The sequence below is a fragment of the Rhineura floridana genome, chromosome 8, assembly GCF_030035675.1.
Source record: "Rhineura floridana isolate rRhiFlo1 chromosome 8, rRhiFlo1.hap2, whole genome shotgun sequence".
Taxonomy (NCBI): Eukaryota; Metazoa; Chordata; class Lepidosauria; order Squamata; family Rhineuridae; genus Rhineura; species Rhineura floridana.
The window spans coordinates 109,306,498-109,327,028 of NC_084487.1; the positions used below are offsets into that span (position 1 = coordinate 109,306,498).

Genomic DNA, 20,531 nt, shown 5'->3' on the forward strand with positions numbered 1-20,531 from the left:
ATTGTTTATTGAAGGACGCTTGCTATAAATAGTACCAACAAAGAAACTTCCAATTAATATTTCTGCATGTACAGCTGAATTTCATCCTTTTTTCAGCTGGTAGGCCAGATTCTGATTTTCCCCCACACCAGCAGACTCCTTTAACAGGCGGACAGGGTACATTTTTTCTTTATAGCACAGGGGATGGCAATACTATAGAACTCTCTATTGGGAACTCTGTAACGCAGCTGATGCCAGTGGGCTGATCGGCAGTGACAGCAAGCCTCCCTAGCCAAGGAAAAATTGGGAGCATACCTCCCTAGCCAAGGAAAAATTGGGAGCATACTTTAAAGCTCCTGATTGTTTGTTGGCAGCCGCATCTTACTGGCACTTTGATGACACATGTAATGTTGGGTGTTGGGCGGGTGGGCATGGTTTTGGGAAAACAGTCTTGCAGCCCAAGAGGGACCCATGCCAAGCCTAATTAGAACCATGGGCCACAACTACTCTACCCCTGCTATAGACTATATGGCATATAGCACAGTTTCAAAGTTTTTAGAAAAGGTCACTGCCATCTTTCACTGCTTTAGGACAGGACTATAATTATGTGGAACATGGATCTGTCATTGAAAAAGGTATTCCTTTATTTAAGCTCTCCAACTCTTACCCATAACAGAAATGCAACCCTTGTTGTAATACCACATTGTACATATTTCTGCCCCTGCTCTTGAACCATTAATTTTTTTGTTTAAGGTTACAGAAAAAGTATTAAGTTTCTTATTCAACAATCACCTTATTTTATTTACAGTAGGTCTGCAACCCAGTTAAACACATTTTAATAATTTGTTTTAGTGCATTAATATATCAATTAAAGTGTGCATACCTTTTCCTGAGAATAAAAACAATGTCTGAAGCAAAGAGTGTACTTGGTTTTATACAAGGCATGTGTGCCGTAGCAGTCATGAGATTAAAAGAGGTTTCCTCCTGTGTTTGTCTGGGAGTTGATCGCAAACGGGTTTAAGGAGGGTTATACCCCCCTGGATAATCAAATCACCTCGGAACAATGGTCCTCGCACTTTGCTGATCTTTTCTCACTGACCAATTCCTCACCTTCAATAGATATTCCTCCGCTTTTAAAATTGACCCCGCTCTAGGGCTGTCCAACCTGGGACCCAGTTACCTCTAGTGAGATAGCAACTTTGATTAAGTCTCTTCTGATAAAAAAGGCTCCAGGCGAAGATATGTTACTGGCAGAACTATTTAAATCCAACCCAGATTGGTGGTCACCAAGACTTGCTTACTTGAGCAAATACAAAATGCATCTCCGCTCTCATGGTTCAAAAGGACCAAGATAATACTTGCGATGTATGGGATAAGCATAGACATGCTACCTACCATTCCATCACAGCGAGCGAAGTCCCTTCTTAGGGAAAGAATATACCTTTACTCTAAAAGATGGGACTTGCATGCAGTTACTCATTCGGCCTTCTCCCTATGGTATCCTTTGTTCAAAACAGGTTTTGGGATGAAACATTATTTTGTTTTTTTAACTACTAGATCTTTAAGAAAATCGTTCACAGCTCTTCGCTGGCAGACAATGCCTTCGGCCTTTCTGGAAAAAAGATATACAAATACTCCAACGCATCAAAGACTATGTCCATGCAAGTCAACCTGCTTGCTGTATGACACCCCAAGGCTTAAATTTCTCCAGCCTATTCTTTTAACCCTCTCAGACAGATCTATTATGGAGCAAATCTGCATACTCCTAGCTGGCTTGGATCCGTATATAACTACACAAGTAGCCAAATTTGCCTTAGCAGCGGCTAAAATTAGAGCGAGATCCCAAAACCAATCACCTTAACTTGCTTATATCAAATCTGTAAATGGTTCTAGAATGAACGTTTGAATTATTCAACCTTAATTATTATCTGTTTTTTAATTCTTCAAATGCATTTTAGATATTTATATCATACTCTTTGTTGATGTATGTTTTATCTTTTTGACAAGTGTAATTATTTTATATGTATTGTGGTGGCCAATGGCTATGAACAATAAACCTTACTTACTTACTCCTGTGTTTGTGTGAGGGAGGGAGGAAATGCCTCCTTTAGGATGTTGTTGGAGTTTTTGTAAGCATTTTTATGAAATATTTTTAATTGCTGCTGGGGAAAACCTGTTTTAGTCTTCGTGTTTTTAACTAATGTAATTGCAGCTTTATTTTATAGTGGTTAGATACTTTTCTAACAGCTGAAAATGGATTTCTGTCCTCTCATCGCTGACACACAGGTTATAATGTTAAATCATGGGGCCAGATCCAAAGGACCTTGAGCAGAAGGAAAAAGCACTGTTCTATGGGCTTGCATAAGCATTAGTGGAAGAGTTTTGCACAGTACTGTAGTAAATAGGTTTTATAGCAATTTTCATGCTTCTACTTTTGCAAATGGAAGAAAAAAATTGGGATTGGTTTCATAGGTCTGTCTAGTGCAACCTGTTAAACAGCACTTCTGTGAATGGAAGACAACTTCCACGTGCATCTTTAGATCCAACCCATGATTACTGTACTTTAATTGGAACACTTACTTACAGTTCCCTTTCTTAGTGAAAAGCTAAGAAATAAGTGCACTAAAATTGATGTTGGGATGTTGAAATCTTGATTAACAGCTGTCCCTTGTAAAATAAGTCTTGACAACTCATGCTGATGTGAGGTTCTGTGCAGGAAATTGTGACATGAAATAACACCTAGAAGATTGAACATGTTTCATTATCATTGCTGCCAGAATTTTTTATAATATATCAATATATGCTGTTGCTTTTATAGATTACCTTTCCCAAGGAATAGATCTCTCCGGAATAGAAGTAATTGAAAACGACCTGCTTTTTATTGCAAGAGCTCGACTTGAGGTGGAAAATCAGGCTAAACGATTGCTTGAGCAAGGGATAGAGACTCAGGTAAAATACGTTTTGTTCTCTTTCAGAAGCAGGTGAATAAAAGTTTGCTCTTTAACTGTATTGAAATGGATGGCTCAAGTCTTTGAAAACTTATTGTTGAATATGGCAGCTACCATTCCAGCTATTTAATCAGTTCAGTTTACTTGCATTAGTATGACTCTGTTGGATCACAACGTAAAAACCTATTGTTATGTTCTCAAACTGAAATCAGTATAAAGATGCTGTGGTTACTGCTGCCCTTTTGCTTCTAATATAATGACTGACTGACTAGGACTGGAGAACAGAAGGTTTTGTTAGCTCTGGTTTGCACTTTGGGAGGGTGAGTGCTGGAAAATGTTTCCCTGTTCTCCCACACTAGATTGAAATCCGCAGCAGTACTGGTCACCTGTTGAATGGGGATGGATGGAAGGAGGGCATGCCTGCTTGAGTCTAATTGCCCTCCTACTCTGTCACCTAATAGATGATTTATGTCTTCGTCGGGCTTCTCTGAGCCCTTTTATAGAGACCATCTGCTGTTGCGGATGTGCACCAGAACTATAGCCTCTCCCTCCTTGATAGCCGTGCCAGGTGCACAGGCAGATGTTGGATGTGACAATTAAAATCCCTGCTTAGCAACGTATCTCTGCTACAGCAGATCTGGGTGTTGCTGCTGTTATCAAGGTGCCCATGTAAACTCAAAAGACACTTTTTCTTAGATTTGTACTTTGCTACTTTTCAATTGTGCTCATGTCTCAGAAAATGGCTTATTGAAGTTTTATTTTTGGCGTTCCCCCATCCCCTGCTTTGTGTAATATCTTGCCTGATGAAGAGTGGTGGTGAACTCAAAATTAAGCCACATTTTTGTGACTCTTTGGTTGAACCTAGTAAAGATATTACCCAACTATAGACTTGGAGGTTTTTTAAATTAACGTTTGAAACTCATGTTATTGAGTACAGCAATATATGCAAACCACTTTTAAAGATCCCAAATGCAATGCATATATCAAACAAAATTAATTTATAGTAACATATCTAGCATTAGAAGAATGCTATTTACAATGTGTCCAACATTTAACCCAATGTTAAGCTCTGTTGCTATAGAGAATATGCTGGTTTACTTCAGGTCTACATCATGGATCTTCTCATTCCTATTGAATTTAATTATGCACATTGTATTGGCATCACTGACATCTGATATGAGATTCCATCTACGGATTATGAATAAAAAAACTAATAATACCACTATAAATTACATTTTACCTCTCGAGTTTTACCTGTAAAATGAGCCAATTGGTATGCATCACTTGCATTCTCTGTGCCCTAATTTAAAAATGTGTTGGTTTAAGGTAAAGGGTATAGTGGGTGATATCCAATGTTAGTCGTACTCAGAGTAGTTTCATTGAAATCAGTGCACTTTTCTATTGATTTTGAAGGGCCTACTCTGAGTTTGACTTGGTTGGATATCGTCCAATAGAAACGAAAAATCTAGACTATAGTATGGTACTGAAAACTATTGTGCAAGCTTTATATACTATTAATGTAGAGCTGCTTGCATCATATAATGTCACTATTATATGATATGGCACATTACCTAGCAACATTTTGTGTGTATGTGTGAGAGATAGCACCTACACCCATGTACATTGAGAATATGTATCAAATATTATGAAAATTGGCATTTTTTCCATGCTACCACAGAAAACTCAGGCTGTGTATAGAACTAATAGCAGTCATTGTTTAAGCATGGATTTTTTGTGTGAGCATGGAATTTGGCATCCTTGCTCTCTGCTTTCATTCCCCCCTCCCCCACTAAGTGTCTCTATCATGATTGTGGATATAAATTGGAAAATGTGTCTATGAAAATGTATTGCCCAGAAAGCAAACATTGGGCAAGTTATTTTGTCATGGAATGGAAAGGTGAAAAGCTTCACTGCCCACCCCAGGGAGCCAATGTGGTTCTTTTTCTTTTGTCTTGTTCATCTGAACCCAATCTCTATGGTCGCCTTTGCTACATTTTTCCTGTTTTGCTATTAGCCACTCCAATTCTTCCAGAGTAAATTATACAAAATGAGTAGATTTGTTCTAATGTGTCTGGTTTGTCTAATTATGATCATGGAATTTGGAATTTCTAGGGACTCAAGTTTCTATTGCTCTGGTGCCCTGGAAAACCTTCAACAGTGGAACTGTTTGGCTTAAGAATGTGTAAACTTCTGAAATATTTACTCTTGTTTGTGTCCTTTTCATGCACCACATCTGACCTTGTTCAACAATTTTTCTCTTTCTATTAAATGCTGAAGTGCAACTGACAAGTGATGCCCTGGAAAATTAATCTTGCTTAATTTGAACAATTGACAGCCCTGTTACACTGTATATCAACATAATTATGAAATTATTAGTGTACATGCGTGCTGTGCATGGCCAGTGACTTGCTTCCAATCAACCCCAGGATTATTTGGAAGAACTTTATTAGTGTTTAATTGTATCTCGATTGAAAAGAAGATGAAAGTGTCATGATGAAATTCTGCTGGGCTTGATTCCCTGATTTGCTGATGAATATAATAGTAAACGATCTAGTAGATGAGTTGTGCCTTGATGTAGCCCTGAGAAATATGTAGAGGATTTGGGGTGAAGTGTGAAGAAACTGAGTATTTTCCACTTTCTTATTGCATGGTGACATATATTTGTATAATTACTCATTCATATTTGTAGAATCTTTTGTTACGGTATATAAATTTGTGCAAGACGTATACCAGAATTGTATATGCATTTTAAGGTGACTGGGCTGATTTTGCTGGGTATTTTGGTGCTTTTTACCTTGTTGAGAAATGTTTATATAGTACCTTTTCATATTTTACTCTTTTTCTTAGTATGTTATCATTTTCCTGGTTCATTGTGGCCTATAGGATACTCACAGGAACATGGGGGGGGAAAACAATTTTGTATGGTGGGGGGACATGAAGCCTGTGGGATCTATTTATCTCCTCCCCCCTTTCCCATTTAGGAACCTAAGGACAGGAATAATTTCAGTGGGATATGAAATCTGAGTTTTCTTGCTAATTAAGCATTTGCTATTATTATAAACAGCATTTGACACTATATAACATTTTTCAAAGATATGCTAATAGATTTGATAAATCTTGATAGGCTGGTGTTTTTTTAAAGGCAAGGTATGTGATATGTATGGTATGTACTAGATATGTATGGTATGCACTAGTATATACAAAAAAACAATATAGTACCTAAATCTTTTAATGGAATTAATGGAGTTGACAAAAGGGAAATATGTAAAATACATCAGTGATATTTGTATTCAAAGCTTGGGCTAATTAAAATGATACTATATTTTGATATTACCTTTATCAACCTCACAGACTTTAACTAGTTTCATCTTCAGACTTCTGAAATGTAATATGTTCCATCTCCCACCATTAATCTGTAATCCCGGTGAAGGGTTGAACCACAAAATGTTTGCTTAACTTGCCTTTGCATCATTAGTGATCAATCTAATTGGACTCAAGACCAATTCAGCAATATAAGGGCTGCCATCCACCAGAATAGCACTTGGCCTATTATCAATAAAGCACTTTTCTGTCTTTGTAACATATGGCTATTCTGCTTCTTTTCCTTTGTCATACAATAGAAGTGTCTTAATTTGGGCCCGCTGCTATGCGGCTTATTGTCCTCCTGGACAAAATAGGACACTTAATAAAGTCTAAAAAGACTTGGATTAAAAATAAATTGTGGTACTCAAGAATCAAAGGGGCACTCATTAACATCCATCATTACTATATTCTTTATTTAAAAGGTGGAGAGTTTGGAGCATTATACCTTTTAAACACCTGATTAAGTGCCACTTAACTCCTTCACACCATCAGAAATGTTGGCAATGGCGTGCTCATTAAGCAGTAGCTGTTGAAATTTACTGTTGTTTGGCTAACAATCCTCATGGGGATTATTTTAATGAAATACCAGTACCAGCAGCTCAGACAAGATATTTAGATACTGTATATAGGCCCTGCCTGGCAAGGATTTCTGAAGCCAGTTGTTTGAACATGCTGGAAGGTGTGCTGGTTGCAGCTTAATACTGTAAGCACAGGACTGCCTTTTGCATGACATTTTTTTTCCAGAGATTGTTGTTGTTGTTATGTGCATTCAAGTCGATTACGATTTATGGCAACTCTATGAATCAGTGACCTCCAACAGCATCTGTCATGAACCACCCTGTTCAGATCTTGTAAGTTGAGGTCTGTGGCTTCCTTTATGGAATCAATCCATCGCTTGTTTGGCCTTCCTCTTTTTCTATTCCCTTCTGTTTTTCCCAGTGTTATTGTCTTTTCTAGAGAATCATATCTTCTCATGATGTGTCCAAAGTATAAGTTTAATAATTCTAGTGATAGTTGTGGTTTAATTTGTTCTAACACTCAATTATTTGTCTTTTTCACAGTCCATGGTATGTGTAAGAGATACTTCCAGAGATACTTTCATGTAAAAGCAAACACCACCACCTCCCCCCTAAAAAAAATGGTACTCCCCCACTGTGCTGTAGTTTTACATATGTTAGGAAGCCACTGTGTACTTGTAGCTAACAGGCTTTTCATGTATGCATTATGGTTTACATGTTTGTTTTTTCTCCACTTGAAGCAGCTGACAGCTAAGCTTCGGGAGAAAGGTTAGGTTTTAAGATTTTTTTGTTTTTAAATAATATTTGTTTCCTGACCTTTCCTCAAAGTTTTCAGGGTAACATATGTAGAGCAGCCCATTTTTTCATCCCTGTGAAGGGGTGAAGTTGAGATAGCAGGGATTTGAATCCTAGTTTACCTGGTTAGAATTGGGTTCCACCAACTTCCCCAAACTGACATTATTTAGAAACAGTATTACTAAATACCAGAAAAAATGTTAAAGACTGGGCCTAATGCATGATACTGGGATGATTATTAGTATTTCTATTAAGGAGCAGGTTTCTAACTGTTGTGAGGGAGATCTCTTTGTAAAGAAAAAAAGAACTGTGCAAGCTTTCATTCATGAGACAATGCTGCCGTTGTAGACAAGATCCACTTAAGTGTTTCCTGCTTCTGATGGAGGGAAAAAAATATGTGGAACATGCCTGCTCATTCTTTTCCATCAAACTAGAATCTGTATCCATGTGGATGGGAAGTAGCAAATAGTTCCCCTTTTGTGCCCACCAGCTGCCACCATATTTTAACAGCACACTAAATCTGAATGAGTTTTGAGGTTTTGTGTGTTGGTGTCCAGGGTATGGTAGCGTTAGGAATTAGTTTGGCCCTTGCTACTCTTGTCCTTATGGTTGCTGTTGTATATGTTCGCATTTGCCAAATGTGAATAGAGACTTAACATTGTGTGCTTCAAATCTTATACAATTTATGCTCTCCCCATTTTCTTTAATGATAACAAATATTTACAGAAGATTTTTATTTCCTTAAAATATTTTGCTTGTATATAAAATCTCACAACAATATAGCCCATTTTATACCTTCTCCTAATCCATGCCTACCTGCACTATACATTTAAAGCAAAGTTATACCACTTAAACAGTCATCACTTCCCTCAAAGAAACCTGGTAACTGTAGTTTAAGAGTGCTGAGAGGTATTAGGAGACTCCCTAATTCTCACAGAGCTACAATTCCCAGAGTTCCCTGGGAAGAAGGATTGATTGTTAAATCACTCTGGGTATTGCTCCTCTGTGAGGGGAATTGGGGTCTCCTAACAACACACCCTTAACAAACTACAGTTCCCAGGATTCTTTGCAGGAAGCTATAACTGTTTAAAGTGGTACAATACTGCTTTAAATGTATGGTGCAGATGTGGTCTCAATTCCTCCATAAGCATGGTGGGGAAGCGTGACGTTTCGTGTACTCCAGACCATCCATAGTATCATATGTGGTGTGGCTGCCTACACGGATGATTTGAGAATTTTTGCTTTCTTTTTTTTAAAAAGCAAGGAAGGATTGTGTGAATACTCTGTATATATGGCAGCATTTTATATTTCCCCACCATAAGCATAGATGGGCTGACTGTGGGGGGTGTACAAACCATATCCACAAATTAAGTATTCTACTCACAGCTTAAGTTGTTTCCAAAAACATACTGTATATTCCGGCGTATAAGATGACTTTTTAACCCCGGAAAATCTTCTCCAAAGTTGGGGGTCGTCTTATACACCGGGTGTAAGGAGAACCTGTGCTGCAAGGTCCCCTTGGATCCCTTACTCTGCCGCGGGATAGAAAGGGTCTGTTAATAAACTCATTAGGGAGTTCCAGTTTTGGGGTTGGGTAGAGAGAGGAGGGCCCATTGTTAGCGGGGGACGAGTTAAGCTGGGAAAATTCCCCCCTCGACGAACGGTGTGACGTCACTCAAACAGCCTCTATTAGAATGTTGCGCCCCTCACCTGGCATAGCGGCGGCGGCCTTTCGCTGCTGTTGCTGCGCCTGCTTTTTGCGCTTGGCCTCCTGCTCGAGGCGGAGGAGGGAGGAGCAGGAATGGGCGCTGCTGGGGCGTGACGGTGCCACGAGTAACTCCTCCTCCTCCTCCATGGAGTCAGCAGCCTCCGCCCCTGGCCGCCGCCGTGCGCATGCGTGTTCCTAGGCCCGGGGATGAGAGAAGGGGCGGAAGAAGCCCAGCCTCCGTACAACTGAGCATTGGCAGGGGCGCTCCCTGCCCTCTTCCACCTCCGCCAAACGCCAATCAGGCACGAGGCATCCAGGCGCGTAGGAGAGGCGGGGCCTGATTGTTTTATCACCAAGGTAACCGTCATGGAGGGGTAGAGGTTAGAGGTGGGGCTTAGGAAGCGTCCCCATCCACTTCTACTCGCTGTTGGTCTAGGTTTGAAGGGTTTGGTAAGACGTTTTCTGGTCTTTTTCGTGCGTGCGTGCATGCGTGCGTCCGCCGCCCAGAGACTTTGCAAGTGTTTTCATGACCGCTCTTACAGAGTCCCGTGGAGCAGGCTGCTAGCACGGTTCCTAGGTTTCTGGCATCATCGAGTGTGCTTCTGAGCATATACAGAGTTGAACCCCCAATAGGCCCACAGTACCATTAAGTATGCGCAGAGGGTTTCTAAGAAATCATCATTACTGTGCTGCTTTTTATTTGTTTATTTTAAACACTTAATATTGGTGTGATGCTTTTTAAGATCATAGAATGGTGCACCATTAATTACACAGCACTGCTCTGTGGAATTAATGTGTCAGCATGTGCAGCGTTTCAGAAACCCCTACAGGCATAATGTATCTGAGCATAATGTATCTGCTGGCTCTTGTTCGGGTTGGACGGAGAGCTGACCAATTCAAGCAGGCTTTGTATACAACAACCAACCAGTGATTGGCTGGTTGTTGTATGCTGGCAAAAAAAGGGGGGGGGAAACCCCAAAATGCCAGAGCTTGGAAAAGTTACTTTTTTGAACTACAGCGCCCATCAGCCCAATCCAGTGGCCATGCTGGCTGGGGCTGATGGGAGTTGTAGTTCAAAAAAGTAACTTTTCCAAGCTCTGTACAGTACAGCACCAGTATCTGTACCTGTTCATACAGTATAGCACCAGTACATACAGTACAGTATACAAATGTCCAACAGTCAAAACCCCATCATGGCTCCACCAGCAAGAAGAAAGAAATATGAAGCCAGTTTCAAACTTAAAGTTGTAAACTTTGCCATGGAACATAATAACTGCGCTGCTGCAAGACAATATGGAGTAACAGAAAAGATGGTTCGGGACTGGAAAGCAAATGAAAAAGCATTAAAGAGTATGCCAAGGGGTAAGTGTGCATTAAGAAGAGGCACCCCACATTGGCCAGAACTCGAAAAACATGTAGCAGACATGGTGAATGAGCATCGCCAAAACGGTTATGTAGTGACACGAAATAAAATACGTTTGTTTGCACTTCAGTGGGCCAAATCTAACCCAGATCACAGCAACAGATTTAAGGCCACTGTATCCTGGTGTACTAGATTCATGGGAAGGCATAATTTGGTACTGAGGCAAAAGACGAAAGTTGCCCAAAAATTACCTGCAGATCTTGATAGCAAAGTAAATAGTTTCCATCGATACGTAATACAACAGCGCACTAAACATGGCTATGCGTTAAGTAGTATTGGAAATATGGATGAAACTCCAATGAATTTTGATATGGTTGGATATAAAACTGTCTATCAAAAAAGTGAAAAAACAATTTTAATTAAAACAACAGGACACGAGAAGTCCAGTTTTACAGTGGTACTAGGATGCACAGCTGATGGCGCCAAACTGAGACCAATGATTATTTTTAAAAGAAAAACAATGCCGAAACTCAAGTTCCCTGTTGGTTGTTTTGTACATGTGAATGAAAAAGGCTGGATGGATGAAGAAGGGGTAAAGCTATGGCTTGATAATGTATGGAGCAGGCGACCAGGTGGACTTATTCAAAAACGTAGTCTACTGGTGTGGGATATGTTCAGGGCTCATTTAACTCCCAGCACCAAGCAAAGGCTTGCAAGACTAAACACAGATGCGGCAGTTATTCCTGCAGGATTGACATCGTTGGTACAGCCACTGGATGTGTGCCTAAACAAGCCATTTAAAGATCGCATTCGAGAACAATGGAATGAATGGATGGTTAGCGGCGAACAGTCATTCACAAAAGGAGGAAACATGCGTGCTCCACAGTTGGATGTTTTGTGCAAGTTTGTCATAAAAGCCTGGAATGATATTGATGCAGAAACAGTAATCAAGTCTTTCAAGAAGTGTGGCATATCAAATTCATTAGATGGTATGGAGGACGACTACTTGTGGCAAGATGAAGAGGAAGCCGAAGCTGAGACCACACCATCTGATACAGAATTCGATCCATACGATGACTGCCTTACAAATGTATCACAAGATGTCATTGATGTACTTATGATATCAGATGACAAACAGGAGGATTTTGAAGGCTTTTAAAGGGAAACTGTTTGGTTGTCAGCTTAGAAAACAAACAGCATGGCAGCTCCCATGGGTTTATTGTCTTATCCTTCCTTTCAGCTTTAGAGTGAATTAGGAAAAGTTTAATCCACTTGCACTGTTTTATGTTTACATGTTTGATGACAAACAGCCTTATGTTTGTAAGTGACAGTTTTCCTGCTAAGTACCTGCATGTCATAAGCATTTGAATTAAAATTACCATATTGAAATCAAATCTGATGTTTTTTTAATTTTTATTTGGTGTGCGTTGGAAGAGGGGTAGTCTTATACGGCGAGTATATCCCAAACTCTATATTTTAACTGGAAAAGTTGGGGGTCGTCTTATACGCCCAGTCGTCTTATACGCCGGAATATACGGTAACTATAGTCTGAGCCTAACCACTTTTATTTGGAAACAAATTCCATTGATTTCAATTGGAATTCCTTGCTTTGGACTCTGTTACATACTGTTTTACAAATAACTTTAATTATATCATTCATAGGGCTTAACTAGACATAAAAATTGTTTGTTACTGGTTATAATCTGAAAATTGTAAAGCTTAAGAACATAAGAACATAAGAACATAAGAAGAGCCTGCTGGATCAGGCCAGTGGCCCATCTAGTCCAGCATCCTGTTCTCACAGTGGCCAACCAGGTGCCTGGGGGAAGCCCGCAAGCAGGACCCGAGTGCAAGAACACTCTCCCCTCCTGAGGCTTCCGGCAACTGGTTTTCAGAAGCATGCTGCTTCTGACTAGGATGGCAGAGCACAGCCATCATGGCTAGTAGCCATTGATAGCCCTGTCCTCCATGAATTTGTCTAATCTTCTTTTAAAGCCGTCCAAGCTGGTGGCCATTACTGCATCTTGTGGGAGCAAATTCCATAGTTTAACTATGCGCTGAGTAAAGAAGTACTTCCTTTTGTCTGTCTTGAATCTTCCAACATTCAGCTTCTTTGAATGTCCATGAGTTCTAGTATTATGAGAGAGGGAGAAGAACTTTTCTCTATCCACTTTCTCAATGCCATGCATAATTTTATACACTTCTATCATGTCTCCTCTGACCCGCCTTTTCTCTAAACTAAAAGCCCCAAATGCTGCAACCTTTCCTCGTAAGGGAGTCGCTCCATCCCCTTGATCATTCTGGTTGCCCTCTTCTGAACCTTTTCCAACTCTAGAATATCCTTTTTGAGATGAGGCGACCAGAACTGTACACAGTATTCCAAATGCGGCCGCACCATAGATTTATACAATGGCATTATGATATCGGCTGTTTTATTTTCAATACCTTTCCTAATTATCGCTAGCATGGAATTTGCCTTTTTCACAGCTGCCGCACACTGGGTCGACATTTTCATCGTGCTGTCCACTACAACCCCGAGGTCTCTCTCCTGGTCGGTCACCGCCAGTTCAGACCCCATGAGCGTATATGTGAAATTAAGATTTTTTGCTCCAATATGCATAATTTTACACTTGTTTATATTGAATTGCATTTGCCATTTTTCCACCCATTCACTCAGTTTGGAGAGGTCTTTTTGGAGCTCTTCGCAATCCCTTTTTGTTTTAACAACCCTGAACAATTTAGTGTCATCAGCAAACTTGGCCACTTCACTGCTCACTCCTAATTCTAGGTCATTAATGAACAAGTTGAAAAGTACAGGTCCCAATACCGATCCTTGAGGGACTCCACTTTCTACAGCCCTCCATTGGGAGAACTGTCCGTTTATTCCTACTCTCTGCTTTCTGCTTCTTAACCAATTTCTTATCCACAAGAGGACCTCTCCTCTTATTCCATGACTGCTAAGCTTCCTCAGAAGCCTTTGGTGAGGTACCTTGTCAAACGCTTTTTGAAAGTCTAAGTACACTATGTCCACTGGATCACCTCTATCTATATGCTTGTTGACACTCTCAAAGAATTCTAATAGGTTACTGAGACAGGACTTTCCCTTGCAGAAGCCATGCTGGCTCTGCTTCAGCAAGGCTTGTTCTTCTATGTGCTTAGTTAATCTAGCTTTAATAATACTTTCTACCAGTTTTCCAGGGACAGAAGTTAAGCTAACTGGCCTGTAATTTCCGGGATCCCCTCTGGATCCCTTTTTGAAGATTGGTGTTACATTTGCCACTTTCCAGTCCTCAGGCACGGAGGAGGACCCGAGGGACAAGTTACATATTTTAGTTAGCAGATCAGCAATTTCACATTTGAGTTCTTTGAGAACTCTCGGGTGGATGCCATCCGGGCCCGGTGATTTGTCAGTTTTTATATTGTCCATTAAGCTTAGAACTTCCTCTCTCGTTACCACTATTTGTCTCAGTTCCTCAGAATCCCTTCCTGCAAATGTTAGTTCAGGTTCAGGGATCTGCCCTATATCTTCCACTGTGAAGACAGATGCAAAGAATTCATTTAGCTTCTCTGCAATCTCCTTATTGTTCTTTAGTACACCTTTGACTCCCTTATCATCCAAGGGTCCAATTGTCTCCCTAGATGGTCTCCTGCTTTGAATGTATTTATAGAATTTTTTGTTGTTGGTTTTTATGTTCTTAGCAATGTGCTCCTCAAATTCTTTTTTAGCATCCCTTATTGTCTTCTTGCATTTCTTTTGCCAGAGTTTGTGTTCTTTTTATTTTCTTCATTTGGACAAGACTTCCATTTTTTGAAGGAAGACTTTTTGCCTCTAAGAGCTTCCTTGACTTTGCTCGTTAACCATGCTGGCATCTTCTTGGCCCTGGCGGTACCTTTTCTGATCTGCAGTATGCACTCCAGTTGAGCTTCTAATACAGTGTTTTTAAACAACTTCCAAGCATTTTCGAGTGATGTGACCCTCTGGACTTTGTTTTTCAGCTTTCTTTTTACCAATCCCCTCATTTTTGTGAAGTTTCCTCTTTTGAAGTCAAATGTGACCATGTTGGATTTTCTTGGCAATTGGCCAGTTACATGTATGTTTAATTTAATAGCACTGTGGTCACTGCTCCCAATCGGTTCAACAACACTTACATCTCACACCAGGTCCCGGTCCCCACTGAGGATTAAGTCCAGGGTTGCCATCCCTCTGGTCGGTTCCATGACCAACTGGTCTAGGGAATAGTCATTTAGAATATCTAGAAACTTTGCTTCTTTGTCATGACTGGAACACATATGCGGCCAGTCTATGTCCGGGTAGTTGAAGTCACCCATTACTACCACATTTCCTAGTTTGGATGCTTCCTCAATTTCATATCTTATTTCATAGCAATTTCAAGCTTATCTTGAAGTTCCATCCTGATGAAACTGGGATGCCTGAGTATGGGCATTAAAAACTAGACTAATCTTATGTACTGAAATACATTTCTTTCCAAACTAGGGCTTAAAATAAACCACAGATTTCTCTGCAATATAATCAGTTGATAGTGATATAACCTAGAATATCTTTTCAGTTTCCATAGGAACAGATGATAGAATGTTTGAGTCTTGAAGTGTAGGTAGAATAAATTTCAAGGGGTCTTGCTTATCAATGTGTATGTAGTTGAAACCTAAAAATGTGCCCTTTTTGCATATCAGATAGAAGTCCCTAATTTTAGCTTGGGGAAAATAAGGTTTCAAAAATTACAAATTGTTCCCATTTAGAAATTGCTTTTTAATATTAACTTGGCATGCATTACTTGTAGATCATCAAACTGCATTTGAAACTATGTGGAACACATAGTTCATTGATATCTTATCACAGGAATTTAATTAATGGAGCCGTAATTATTTAGGGTTTTTATGGAGAATCAAAGAGATAAGGGGAGTTTAGGAACAATTACTATAATCTTTTCTCAGTTTTTCGTTTACTGTAATTCTGTCAAAATTCTAAACTAAAATCAGAGCCATGGTATTTTATACAGTTTCCAGTTATTTTTGATGGAAGAAGATGTTTCACATTCAAACCAAACAAGGGTGTGACCTGAAGGCATATTATACAGCAACGTTGGATGTTGGATGTGAAAACTGGAAATCCTGTGATGTGTTGCCTTGTAGTTTCTGGAAGAAAGGCACAGATAATAAATGTAATACATAAAACAATGCAAAGGAAAATGAGAACTGCCCTGTTTTAACAGACCAAGGCTATATCAAGTCCAGCATTCTACCAGCAACTAGCTGTGTAACTTTGGAAAGTTCACAAGAAACGCATAAAGGCAAATAATCCTTCCCAGTTGTTTGTTCTTGCCTTTTACTACTTGGAGGCAGAGCCATCCCTAGGGGAGCAGGGGGTGAATTGGGGTGATTGCCGCAGGCCCTCAGTTTTGGGGGAGCCCCATGCATGCAGCACCAGTCACTGCCAGGTCCCAAACACCAACCAACAACTGGATGGATGGGATACGTCCATTCACCTGGAAGTGCTTTTGCAGTCTGGGAAAGGCAGGCGCGGGAGGAAGAGGATGACCCCCGCTGCAGAATGCCTGCATTCAGAAGACAAGCAACAAGACTGCAGAGAGGAGAGAACAGACAGATTGGAGGAACAGAGAAGACAGAGTCACTGAGCCTATACAACTTGCAAAATGGGGTTAGCTCTACAGAAATCTACCGAAATGTTAAGAGGCAGGAATAATGGGTGTAACTTTGTTTGCTTTAGCTTGCAGTGGGTAATCACTTTTGTTCCTTGATCTAAGTTGGATTACCAAGATTTGGGTTATAAATTCACGTGTGTAAGGGCTTGCTCTCTATGATGTATTATTTATTTATTTATTGAATTTGTATTCCACCCTTCCTCCCAGGGCTGCAAGCAGAACACTAGAAACACACTAAAACATCTTAAAAATATATATTAAAACAAAACATCTTTAAAAAGTCTTTAAAAGCAGTTCCAGCACAGATGCAGACAGGAATAATACTTGTTGAAAGAGGAAGGTCTTCAGTAGGTGCTGAAAAGATAACGCAGTTGGTGCCTGTCTTATATTTAAGGGGAAGAAATTCCAAAGGGTAGATGCCACAACACTAAAGGTGCACTTCCTATGTTGTGTGGAATGGAACTCCTGATGAGATGGTATCTGCAGGAGGTCCTCACCTACAGAACACAGTGATTGACTGGGTATATAAGATGATCTTTCAGGTATAATGTGCATATAATTATGCAGGGTAAAGTTGAAAATTTGTGTAAATGGGATATGGCAGCAGGGGGAGGGAAGCATTGTGCCAAAACCTAAAGGAAAAAACCTGCCAGCATGCAGAGATCTGGCAACACAGGGGATGCAGGGGCACACACAGTGTGATTTGCCCTGGGCCCCACACTCCACATGAACTTATGGAGGTTGATTGGCCTTTCCTCCATGGATTTGTCTAATTCTTTTTAAAAATAATTTATCTAAACTAGTGGATTTCACCATAGTGTGTGCCATAATTCCTCTGTTGAATTTTTTTAAAAATTCAGCTAACAAGGCAAAGCTTCTGATACAAATATGTGCTTTACTTGCATTGTTCACTGGGTGATCAGGAGGCCCTGAAGGAGAAACCGTAAGAGTGAAATACTGGGCTCAAAACAGAAAACAAAACAAAAATGCCTGAGTGAAATAGTAAATAATGAAAATTGCTCAATGTACACAGCCTAATAATCCATTCCCCTGCCCCAAGAATTACAAATAAAAAAGTGTTGCAAGCTTGCAGAGTGAGAGTATTGGCTCCTGTATTAAGAGTTGATTCTTCTCTTATCCACTTTTTTCACTCTCCAGCTTTCCATACATAGAGATCGGGAATACCATGGTCTGAATGACCCTGACTTTGGTGTTCAGTGATACATCTTTGCATTTGAGGACCTTTTCTAGTTCTCTCATAGCTGCCCTCCCCAGTCCTAGCCTTCTTCTGATATCTTGACTATTGTCTCCATTTTGGTTAATGACTGTGCCAAGGTATTGATAATTATTAATAAATTTCTTTATTGTACCAAGTAAGTAGGACTTAGTGCTAGTTATTTATAGCACTAGCATTTAGGAGAGAAAATGACTTCTTACATTTATCTATAGTCGTATGTACTAAACTACATCAAGCAGCTCTAACAACCAAATATTTTCAGTGATTAAAAGGCAAAATGTGTTTGGTCCCATGAGTCACAGCAGGCATCATTAATGTCTGCCTCCGCATAATCACCAGACAAGGTTTGAAACCTTGTCTGGTTAAAATAAAAGATGATCCTTGTTAACAACAATTACATTACAATGAACCAGTTAAAAAACCTTGTTAAATATCTGAATTATATATTCCCTAGAAGCAAATGGTGACAGGACCTTTTGAGCAGAAAGGAGTAAGCTACCCAGAACCATTAATAACCATGCCCTTTATTGGAAGATGCCAACCCTGACAAATATTAACCTTTGTGCTCTTGAAAAATCTTTACTCGATTTAGAATTTGTTAAACTTAAGGGAAAAGTTAATTGCCTATGGTAGTTATTAAATGAGACATGAGAGGAGAGGAGAAGGTTGTGACGCCCTTCCCTGGCTCTCCCTGTCAGGTTCCTACCTGCTTGTGGTTACTGCCTGTCTCTAGGCACCACCAGGGACTCCACCAGTCCGGACTGTCCTTTTTTATGGTTTCCCTCACCGCTCTAGCATAGATCTCAACAGATCCCCCTGCTAGGCAGCACCACCAGTCACGTCCTATAACCAGTATTCCTAGAGACTCTGCCTGAGTCTCCCTCAATTAGGTTACCTCTGTGACTGCGTGCTTAAGCTGTCCCAATCCCTTGGATTTACTCAGACTGCTTATAATTCTGGTTTGCTCTGAATACTTGTGGTGTTATATTCTTCCCTTCACCCGCTGCCACCATTTGCCACTCTTCAGCCGTGGTTATTTATCTCACCCTCCCTTCTGGTCTGTGAAACCCCAGCCAAGGATCAGTCCTCTGGTAAACCAAATTAAGTATTTATTAAATAACACAGAGAACAAGATTAACAAGATTTCTTCATAAGGCACATAAGCATATGGTTTTATCTAATACTAATCCGAACTCCACCCCCCTCCTTCTCCATGCTCTCCTGACAAACAACTCTCTCAAACCCACCAACATCCACCTCACATCCACTTCACATCCACCCAGATTTACCTGTCATTCTTCCTTTTATACTGTCAGCCATTTTAAACATTCAGCCAATCATCCAGCATTCTACTGCCCATTCACTCCCCCTTCCTCTTGCATTCTACTTACCATGTATCTCCTATACAACCAGCACTTACCCTATTTACACTAATACAGGAACATCACAAAGGTATTTATCACTCTCCTTTAAGTATTGTGACTGTATGTCTTGGGAACTATACTGTAAAAGAGAAATGCCATAGAATAAGAACCAATGGTTCCTTATATTTTTAGACTCTTTTTATTATTGTAATATTTAAAGACATTTCAGCCTTACTTCACTGACTGACTGACTACCTACAAACCTGAACCTGAGTGCACACATAGTCTAAAATTTCCTTACTATAGAAGTCTCAAAATAGATTACATTGCATCAACTGGAAAGGCCAGAGTTTGCATTCAACTAAGTCCTACTCAAAGTAGCCCTGTTGAAATTAATCTAAGTTTTGTCCATTTTCCATTGGTCTACCCTGAATAGAACAGCATTGAATACCATCCCAGTATTCCATCAAAGAGCAAGCCAATCTTGTATAAAATGGAATCGCCATTCCTAGTTGCCGCTGTACTAGTAAACACTCAAATTCTGTACCTGTCCTCTCAGCCATGGTGTCAGGTGTGAAACTGGTGCAAGCTGAAGGCCACAGTGCTTATAGCATTAGATGTGTATTGCATGCATGTGAAAAGATGCTTTAAAATAAATTTCTATGCATTTGTATCTCAAGACTTGCTGAAAGGGTTTGACTGAGTGGATCCAGAGTGTGGTCAATGTATTACTGCAGGAGGGAGTGGTTTCAGCCGCCCTGAAAGAGGCGGTGATCCGACTGCTCCTGAAAAAGCCCACGCTGGACCCATTGGTTTGTGATAATTACTGACCGGTCGCAAATGCCCCCTTCTTAGGGAAGGTAATTGAGAGGGTTGTGGTGCAGCAATTGCAAGAACTTTTGGATGAAACAGATTATCTTGACCTGTTCCAGTGTGGGTTCAGGCCTAGTTATGGGACTGAATCGGCTTTGGTCACCCTGATGGATGACCTTTATTGGGAGAAGGATAGGGGGAGTGTGACCCTGTTACTCTTACTTGATCTCTCAGCAGCTTTTGATACCATTGACCATGGTATCCTTCTGGGCCTACTTGGTGAGCTGGGTATTGGAGGCACTGCTTTACAGTGGTTCCGATCCTATTTCCAGGGTCATTTTCAGAGAATAGCATTCGGTGATTGTCTTTCGATCCCTGGCAGTTGTGCTGTGGGGTGCCGCAGGGTACCATCTTATCCCCCATGCTGTTTAACATCTATATGAAGCCCTTGGGAGCAGTCATCAGGAGCTTTGGGGTGAGGTGTCAGCAGTATGCTGATGATACCCAGCTCTATTTCTCTGTAACATCTGGATCGGGAGAGGCCGTGCAAGCCCTGGACCGCTGCCTGGACTCGGTGGTGGGCTGGATGAGGGTCAATAAACTGAGTCTGAATCCTAGCAAGATGGAGGTGCTATGGGTTGATGGTTCCCCAGTTCAGATAATTGGTCAGTTGCCTGCTTTGGATGGGGTTGTACTCCCTCCGAAAGAGCAGGTCCGTAGTCTGGGGGTGTTCCTAGATCCATCTTTGTCGCTATAGGCCCA

The 20,531-nt window shown here is 40.5% G+C and overlaps 1 protein-coding gene across 2 annotated transcripts in view; it reads left to right on the forward strand.

Moving 5' to 3' along the window:
• COG5 (component of oligomeric golgi complex 5) overlaps window positions 1-20,531 on the forward strand; it is a 241,367-nt gene that overhangs the window by 96,010 nt on the left and 124,826 nt on the right. For both annotated transcript variants that reach the window (XM_061640367.1, XM_061640368.1), the window contains exon 7: window positions 2,798-2,928. In XM_061640367.1, the coding sequence (XP_061496351.1) occupies window positions 2,798-2,928 (131 nt within the window). The remainder of the gene's footprint in view (window positions 1-2,797; window positions 2,929-20,531) is intronic.